The sequence below is a fragment of the Castanea sativa genome, chromosome 7 (assembly GCF_040712315.1).
Source record: "Castanea sativa cultivar Marrone di Chiusa Pesio chromosome 7, ASM4071231v1".
NCBI lineage: Eukaryota > Viridiplantae > Streptophyta > Magnoliopsida > Fagales > Fagaceae > Castanea > Castanea sativa.
This window is the reverse complement of record NC_134019.1, coordinates 15,216,950-15,226,707: the sequence shown is the minus strand read 5'-3', so window position 1 is coordinate 15,226,707 and position 9,758 is coordinate 15,216,950. Positions and strand designations below refer to the sequence as shown.

At 33.4% G+C, this 9,758-nt stretch overlaps 1 protein-coding gene across 1 annotated transcript; it reads right to left on the bottom strand.

Moving 5' to 3' along the window:
* Window positions 1-859: 859 nt before the first annotated feature.
* On the bottom strand, window positions 860-4,778 carry LOC142643843 (actin-7-like). Its single transcript, XM_075818563.1, has 5 exons — window positions 4,622-4,778; window positions 3,378-3,448; window positions 2,675-3,068; window positions 1,520-2,133; window positions 860-1,368 (listed from the first exon to the last, which is right to left on the bottom strand). Exons 2-5 carry the CDS (start codon window positions 3,432-3,434, stop codon window positions 1,303-1,305), a joined length of 1,131 nt encoding a protein of 376 aa, XP_075674678.1. The 5' UTR covers window positions 3,435-3,448; window positions 4,622-4,778; the 3' UTR covers window positions 860-1,302.
* Between the last annotated feature and the right edge of the window lie 4,980 nt (window positions 4,779-9,758).

Here is a 9,758-nt window from a genome sequence, read left to right as displayed (position 1 = left end):
ACATTAACAACATAATAAATAAATATCTTAGTTAGTATTTGATCATGCATTTTAAAAGTTGACACATCAATTTATACATGCTATATAACTACATATAACGCCACTCTTTGAATATAGACTACATTTTTTTGTTTGTTGATAATTTAATAATTGAAGGAGAGTGCATTTGAAATCTCCGTCGAGTTGAAAACACTAAAAACTACTAAAATAGCTACAAAGCCCTTGTCTACTTCATATATTACTACATTGTAATTTACAGATTTGGTCACTAAAAAGTTTCATTAAAAAATAATGCTTGGTGGAACCTCATCTACAAATGTAAGCATGAACTCTTAAAGAACCTTGAAAGGAAATAAGGAACGAAAGTAGGTACTTGGATTGTAGGATAATATCCACAGCGTCCGAATCGACTTTTAGCTAAGTAATTGAAAACAGTTTTTAGAAATTAGAATAGCAACATAATTATCAACACAAGCCATCTTGACTAGTATACACGCATTCATGAGAAATTGAAGCTAAATCCATTATTGCACTAAATACTGTGGTTAGTTCCAGCGTGAAGCTGAGGATTTAGAAGTTCCAGGAGCTACACTTCCTAGAATAAGCATTGTTCCACTAGCAACTCCAATTCCAACAATATTGGCTTTGGCTGCAATGCATGAAATGCAGTATGAAGTTTAGTCCTCATTCCTCTACACTGCTGACCCGTGCAGAACGTCAGCGATTACAAAATCCTCAATGATGCAGATTTATCCATAAATTTATATATGGCCAGAGAGAATAATGGAACAAATGCCCCTTAAAAGAGAAGCAACTGATTCAATGCCCAAAAAGAATAAAAAGGAGAGAGAGAGAGAGATGAACACCCCTGCAACTGTTCTCTGGAAAAGTTCATTGCAAACTGACATGAAAATTGAACTAGGATTACAACAATAGATATAAACAGATAAGACTCAAAAATCCCACCATGGGAGCAAAGATGATAAAACTTACCAGTTTCTAACTCAAGGCAACTCAGTTCATGGCTAAAACATGAAAAATGAAAGAAAAAAAGCAAACGAGACTACTACCAGCTAGGTTCCAAGACTAGCCACCTGTTGCCAATAATAAGTTGGCTTCTAAGACCCAGCGAGACAGCACATAACATGTTCCAAGCTTACAACCCCAAGCATCCAATACACTAATATCCCTTCTCTATTAATAAAACCAGAGCTTCAAAAGTCAACCAAACTTAACTCACGTATGACGCAAGACTAAAGTGAAGTAGACTCTTGATTCACCACCAATCTCTCCCTCACCAACTCAGAAGCATTTCCGGTGGACAATGGCTGGGCCAGATTCATCATATTCACCCTTGGATATCCACATCTGCGACATAGGAAATGAAAAAATCAACAAAGCAACCGAGTAAGATTTGCAAACTCACACATTGAATTCCCCCCATCACCGAATCAAATGGAGCAAACAAAATCTTCAACAATTCTTTTAGAAATGCAAAATGTGATAGCATATTGTTTACCTGTTGGAAAGTACTGAGAGATGCCAAGATTGATCCTCCAATCCAGACACTGTACTTTCTTTCGGGAGGTGCAACCACCTTGATCTTCATGCTGCTGGGAGCAAGAGCCGTAATTTCCTTGCTCATCCGATCAGCAATACCAGGGAACATGGTTGATCCACCACTAAGCACAATGTTGCCATATAAATCCTTCCTAATATCAACATCACACTTCATAATGGAGTTGTAGGTAGTTTCATGGATACCCGGAGCTTCCATACCAATGAGAGATGGCTGGAAGAGTACTTCTGGGCAACGGAACCTCTCAGCACCAATTGTGATAACCTGCCCATCAGGTAACTCATAGCTCTTCTCAATTGCAGAGCTAGTCTTTGCAGTCTCCAACTCCTGCTCATAATCCAGGGCAACATAAGCAAGTTTCTCCTTTATGTCACGAACAATTTCCCGCTCAGCAGTGGTGGTGAAAGAGTAACCTCTCTCAGTGAGGATTTTCATCAAGGCATCAGTTAGATCACGACCAGCAAGGTCCAACCTAAGAATTGCATGGGGAAGGGCATATCCTTCATAAATTGGCACTGTGTGGCTAACACCATCGCCAGAATCCAAGACAATACCTATCCAAGACCAAAAATCCAGTGAGCATTCAAGTAAACAGTAGAGAAACTAAAGACCGCCCAGGGGGGTTCACAAACCTAGTAAGGAATTCTAGTCTAGTATCTCCCAAAACTTAAAAATATTACAAAATGACAAGAAACAAACCAAATTCACTGTATATGGCACAATAATTCACCCGCCAGTACTATATTTCTTTATCTACTAATTAGTTTATTAAAGTTCTATCTTATATTACAACAACATATTTCACATTATAACAAAAATTTTAATATTATTCCCCACTTTCAAATTTTTTTTTTTTTAGTTCAAATCAAACTCCATTTGGCCTCCAACTTTTTCAAGCTAGCTACCAGATTTGCTCCAAGAAACACTGCTCCAAATTTTTATGGGCACACACAGCCCAAGATTGAGAAAGATTAAGATCTCTATAAGCCATATATCCATGTGTTCTGCTTAAGTGATAAAATTAAATTGAGCTTGCCAATGTTCATGATTGAAAATATTACCAGAACTTTGACATCTATGACTACATATGCGAACCTGTTGTACGTCCACTGGCATAAAGAGACAGAACAGCCTGGATAGCAACGTACATAGCAGGCACATTGAAAGTTTCAAACATGATCTGGGTCATCTTCTCCCTGTTGGCCTTAGGGTTGAGTGGTGCCTCAGTAAGAAGTACTGGGTGCTCTTCAGGGGCAACACGAAGCTCATTGTAGAAAGTGTGATGCCAAATCTTCTCCATGTCGTCCCAATTGCTAACAATGCCATGCTCTATAGGATACTTCAAGGTGAGGATACCTCTTTTAGACTGGGCTTCATCACCTACATAAGCATCTTTCTGACCCATCCCAACCATGACACCAGTATGACGAGGTCGCCCAACAATACTTGGGAAAACTGCCCTAGGAGCATCATCACCAGCAAATCCAGCCTGCACATATCAGAAGGCAGTAGAAATGAATAATTGTGTTCTAAAAAGCAAAAATGCCAAAGATCTTATTAAGCAAAATATTCAAACATTATAGTACAGTGCTCTCCATACTCTTTTCTTCTTCTTTTTTTGTTCTCTATAAAAAGTACAGTGCACTCCATACTCAGTAGCTTTATATAAAGCACTAGCCATTGCAGAAAATGGAACCATTGCCAAAATGATGCAAGGCCATGTAAAACCCTAATTATGATTTAATGTTACAGATAAAACAAATGAACTCTATAAACTGCTCATGAAAAATACACTAACCTTAACCATTCCAGTTCCATTGTCACAGACAAGAGGTTGAATATCCTCATCAGCCATCTTTTATGATAACCCTGTGCAAAGAAAATGGTATGAGGTAGAAGGAAACTACTACGCAAGGTCCGACAAACAGCAGTCCAAATGACAGGAACCATAATACAAAGTTCACATAACAGCATTAACAAGCTTATGCCTCCTTTTGGATCTCTAAAAGAAAAGAGCAAAAAGAATATGCCAAAAATGATTGAGAATGAAAGCATCTTTTGAGCCTTTTCCTCACCCTTTTTTTTCCTATGTATTTTTTTTAATAGTGAGCATTTTCCTTATAATTGCCCCAATTTTTTTTTTTTTTTTTAGATCCAGAGATAGATACACTAGTAAAACCCCCCCAAGGACTTATTTTTACCAAAAAAAATTTTACACTTGAAAATAGAGGAACAAATCTTTCAAAAAACTGCTTCTAACAGTAATTCTTTTACACCAAATATGGTGCACAAAAAGCAAAACTCTCTCAACCAACCTCCAACAGAACAGTTAGTAACACTGTCAATGAGCATAACAGACGCTTTTTAAAATAAATTCAGACGCAACAGAAACACAACAAATACAAGTGAACAACAATAATTTTTCGGAATAACATATATCACTCTCTAAGACATCAATTTTTCTTTAAAAACGATAACCATCACAATCTGCTTCATATTTCAACCTCAAAATGGGGGATGTTTCAGCTAGGATACACAGATACAGACACGGGTTCGGATACGGACACGGACATGGGTACTATACAGTGGCACTAGCAATTTCTGAAAAATATCAAAATATAACTGCCGTACACGGTACACCACGGTACGGCATCCTAGATGAAGTGTCCATGCTTTCTAGTGTTTCATTTTCATTCATAGTACTTCTAAGAATAATTTCAAGCAAACGCAACACTTTTTCTTCACCCAATCACAAAATTTAAAATTCACTGATTTCAAAAAAACCAGTCTCTATGTATGAATATTTTAATATTAAAAAAATCCTATAAATAGCACTAACCCACAAGCTCCTTTCAAACAAACAATTTTTTTTTTAATAATAATTATAGTTCTTTCTTACACAGAATTTCAAAGACAAAAAAAGCAAACATGTACTGATATACATAGATCAGTCAGAATCTGATTTCAAATATGCAAAGCTAACAAAATTTTTGTAGATCAGAGAATATAGAAAAATCCCAAAAGAAATAGATCTACACATACCTTGTTTGTTTACACAAAAGCCTTGGCTTTGAGGAAGAGAGATTAGGGGTTGAGCTGAAAATGGAAGAGAAATTGGGTACTGATGACTGATGAGTGATCTTTATAAACCCCAAGTTACTGCTTCCGGTCTGTTTGGTTCCTAGGAGGAAGTTAGCCTGGGTAATGCTATTAAATTATGGAACAAGGTTATCTAGGTTAAGCTTTTTTTTTTTTTTAATAATTCAATAATTATCACAACCGGACAACTTGAACCTAGATAGGGGTTGGAAACATTAACTGTGTTTGACATCAAATTATGAGCTTAACTTTTAGTGTATTCTCTTGTGAGTGTATCTTTTTATCTCAATTTTTCTCTCATATATATGTGTGTATGTTTCTCAAAAAAAAAATATAATTTTTTAAAAATCTCACTTTTTCCCATTTTTTAATAATACCAAATAGTAGAGATACACCATTTCTCATACCCAAGTTCATATCTGGCTTGTGTGTCAATTTTAAATTAAATTTCAAAAGCTTCAAATATACATGGTGAACCTATGTAAAAATGCTAAAAATTAAGTAAAAGTTGACACATAAACAATGTGTAAATTTGGAAGTGGGAAGGAGAATTTCCCTAACTTTAAACTTTTTTTTATATATAAATTGATTAATTTTGTAATATTATTTAGTAAAACCTATGTATAAAAAAAGTCCTTAGATGCATTACAACATGTTCCTGCAATGCAGTACAAAAACAATGCTATCTTCCAAAACAATGTTAAACTAAATGAAATTATTAATTTGAATATAATTGAGAAATATAATATATAGCCTAAATATTGTATTCAAGTTTTGTCCATAATATTTTGTTTATTATCTATAACCTTATTTTTTTATTAGTACTAGCTCGTAATCTCATAACATTTAAAAATAAATATAATTAGATGCATATTAAAATTATTATAGAAGTTAAATACATTTATGACCATTCTTATTTTTTGTCAACTCCTTAAAAATACCTTGTATGAATATTATTTGATAGAACATATAAATTCTTCATTCTTGTTTATTTTATTTTATACAAAAAATAAAAAATATTACTTTGTAACTTAAATTTTGTTATTTTGATGTAATAAATTTATTTAATGTTTGCATTTTTCAAATAATGTATGAACAACCCGTTTTTATAACATGGTATTCATTGACAAATATTTTTGAACAAATAATTGGAATCTAAATAGAAGTCTTGGTTGCTTGTCTTGTTGTGGTCTTTGTACGGGAATTTGGGATTCAAGAAGTTGATTTTGAAGGGGACTCTTAGCAGCTTATCCAAAATCTACAATCTCTAGAGGTCAATCTTGCCTCCATTGGTTGGAAAATTCTTAGGTACTCTTAAAGCATGGAAAAATGGTCCCCCCCTCCTCTTCCATTCATATTGAACCCTACCATGAATTTAACGAGTGGACCATATGATAAATATAAGAGGAGAGAGCATTATTTTTCATGCTTCGGAATTACCTAATAATTACTTCCACTAGTCACCTTGTACTTAACATTAGATACCAAGCCCTCCACTTGCTCGAAGTAAGTTTCTCATTGAGAATGCAATAAAATGGTTCATAGTCTTGCTTAGTTTGCTTGCAATGTAGACAAATTGTTATTTTGAATGAAAGAACTCCAAAATTCTGTCATTCCAATTGTTTTGTCTAACCTTATTTCTATTTAATGAAATTTGAAGTTTTTTCCTAAATTAAAAAAAAGAAGAAGTCATAAGTAGTTTTAGATGAAGAAGTGTAATAAATTTTTAATTGTCTTTTTTATTTCTTTAAATTGAGATTCATAAATCATATAAGACATTTGACACAAAAAGAGAAATGAAATGACATTTGATACAAATTGACAGCTCATTTAAAATATAGAGACATTTAGCATTAATTTGGTAACCTATATATATATATATATATATATATATATATATATATATATATATATAAGACATTTGACACAAAAAGAGAAATGAAATGACATTTGATACAAATTGACAGCTCATTTAAAATATAGAGACATTTAGCATTAATTTGGTAACCTATATATATATATATATATATGAATGATGAGATCAAAGAATTTGAAAGAGATTAGATTTTAAATGATGTATACTTATGATAATAAGGGTATAAATAATGTTAAGTAATTTAAAAATTGTAAAGAAGAAATTAATAAAATCAATATAATTGAAAAACAAAATTAAGAGCACAATACATAATTCATGAAATTTCTACAAAATGTAAACAAGGAAATCTCAAACGGAGAACTCTGGGATTGATTTTGTTTGGTTGGTCATATTATATATCCTCTTCTGGGGTTTAGGTTAGGGAATAGGGAATAGGAATAGGGACCAAGAAAAGAATCTTGTCTAAAGTGGGAATTGGAATGGAATCCGACAAAGCCATATATCTAATAAGCTGCCTAAGTCTGGATTTTTGGGTCTTTTCGACTTGTGTCTATTCAATGCGTGTATTTTCCACGTCAGCGGGGCGACTATGTGGTTGCCTGGGCGGTTTGGGCAGGCGGAGTGCCGACCATCATTCCAGAACCTACTAGTCACACGGAATACACAACAGGCCCACCTCGTCATCTAAAACCCAATTATATATATATAATTTTATTGAGCCAATATAATTACTTTACTTTATTAGTACACCAAAAACTTTAAAAATTATATAAAATGTCATACTTTGTGTAGCAATTGTTTATATGGCAAATTGTAAGCAGAGGACAAAAAGTGACGAGTGTATATGAAAGTGACCGATAATCAATTACAATTTGATAAATATGATAATTGTGGTAAAAATGGTGATATTTTATGTGCTACTAAAAATTTTAAGAATTAGGAACCATTTTTTGAATCGATATGAAAATAAAATATTAAAAGGGAAAAACTAATAGGTCTTTTTTTAAATTTATTTTTAAAAAAAATAATATAAATAAATATTAGTCAACAAAGTATAATTGGTTTTTTTTTTCTTTCTATTTTATTTACTGCGATGTCACATGCCATAGATGAATGGCCCCCATTTCTTATATTTTCCTCCTTTTCTACTCTTTTGCTAGCTTTTCATAATTGTTATTCCTTTGGCTACAAGCATGTCATTATTTGTCCAATCAGATCATGTCATTTACTCTGTACTCATGTGGCTTATGAAAAAAAGGGTGAAGTTGTGTCTTTTGCATTCATGTATGAAAAAATTCGAACACTTGTCCAAACTAGATTCATGAAAAATTAAAAAAATTAAAAAAAAAAAAAAACCATGAACAAATGGTTAAATTGTATATTACTGTATTTTTTTTTTAAAAATGTTTTCTTAAACCGCGGGTGTACTAAGGCAACATGCTAATTAGATGTGAGTCCATATATACTTCACATAGGGAAATATGAGTTCCACAGCTCCAAGATTACTTTTTAGGAGGTCAATAAATAAACATAAATTATACAAAATCTAAAATGAAAGAAAGCTTGAATATATCAACATTACAAAAAAAAAAAAAAAAAACGTAAAAATCCATATTCATGAGGTTTTATATTTTAAAACCATTGTTTGATATCTTCATTATCAATTCTACTATCTGCATCTTCTTTATGTACATAGCCAAGCAATTATTCATCCATTGATCTCTTATTCGATTGATTTATTTCAAATTTTTTTAAGATCTAAAAGGGCTTTTTCTAAGCTTTAAGATTAACAAATTTCTACGTTTGTTATTGGACTTTTTATTTTATTTTTACTTTTTTCCATATTTTAGATCTAATTATTTTTTTCAAAAATTTCCAAATATATATATATATATATAATTGTAGATGCTCATTTTTTGGAAGCCCAGCAGGAGGAAGATGCCCAACAACGCGGGCAGAAGAAAGTTGGATAGAAAAACCATTAAACTTAAGCGGCAGGAATAATAAATCATAGATCCATAAAGCAAACAAATAAACTTTAAAGAAGCAAATGGGCCTAAAAAAGCCCAGAAAGAAAGAAGTAGCAAACCTATGGGCAGTATGGATGTAGAAAAGTAAGAATGAGTCACAGCTATCACAGCTGTCACAGCAGACCCAAAGCAATGAAAGTAAAGAAAGTAAGGGGTAATGGAGAGCCCATAAGCCCTAAGGATGAAGTATAAAGTAATTGGGCAAAGGAAGTCCAAGAAGTTAGTAAAAGCCCATCGGAAGCACAGAATTAGAAAGGGCCAAAGATACCCAAAAAAAAGTAAACGAGACACGGGAGCTTGCTAGTAGTGTAGTAAAAGGCCCAATGAGTCTATTGGGTCATTAGAAAAGAGATAAACAGCAAGCCCAAGGAGGCCCAACAGTTCTGGGTCAAATAACATCACGGTAGGCATAGCAGAATGATGTGACAAGAAGTAATAGCAAGACTCTAAGAATAAAGCACGAAGAATGGCACGAAGGAGGGGAAGCCCACAATCCGGTAAAGCCCAGCAAGCCATAAAGAATGAGAAATCAGGAAAGCAACTCACGCCGTAAGAAGTCAAGGACAAACAACAAAATGGGCGGACGGACCTTTAAACCACGACAAGCACATGAGCAGCAGGCAGATTTTGGATGAACATAGAAGTGAGGCACACACAAGCCCCAAACATCACTAGCCTATACCCAGCCAATACAAAAAGTGGTGAGTCATGGGTCAGAGGTAAGAGGGCATGGTTTGACGGTGAGGAGGGGTAAAAACTTATTTTCGTGTTTCCTGCTTAGGCTCTTTTGGAGGTAGTGTCCTATTGGGATTGTTAGGATTAGTGCCCTTAAATCCTATTGTATGATACTATGTATGACATTATGTATGACTTAATGTTGTGTTTAATAAAGTTATTTTATTATTATCTAAAATAATAGTAACATGAATGTTTGGACATTATCATATAGTCCATGAGATGCATAGTATGTGATTTATGTGATTTAGTCACAGAAGATATAAATCACAAGTTCTTTATAAATTCAGAATTTATAATTCGTAGTTGGTGATGAAATTGGGCATTTCATCTGTGAAGACTATAACGTATCAACTAAGATGATTTGTCTTGATCATGGAAGTGGAGACTTTTAATGGATATGCTGATATGTTTTAAGAGTTAAGATATATTGAATTGG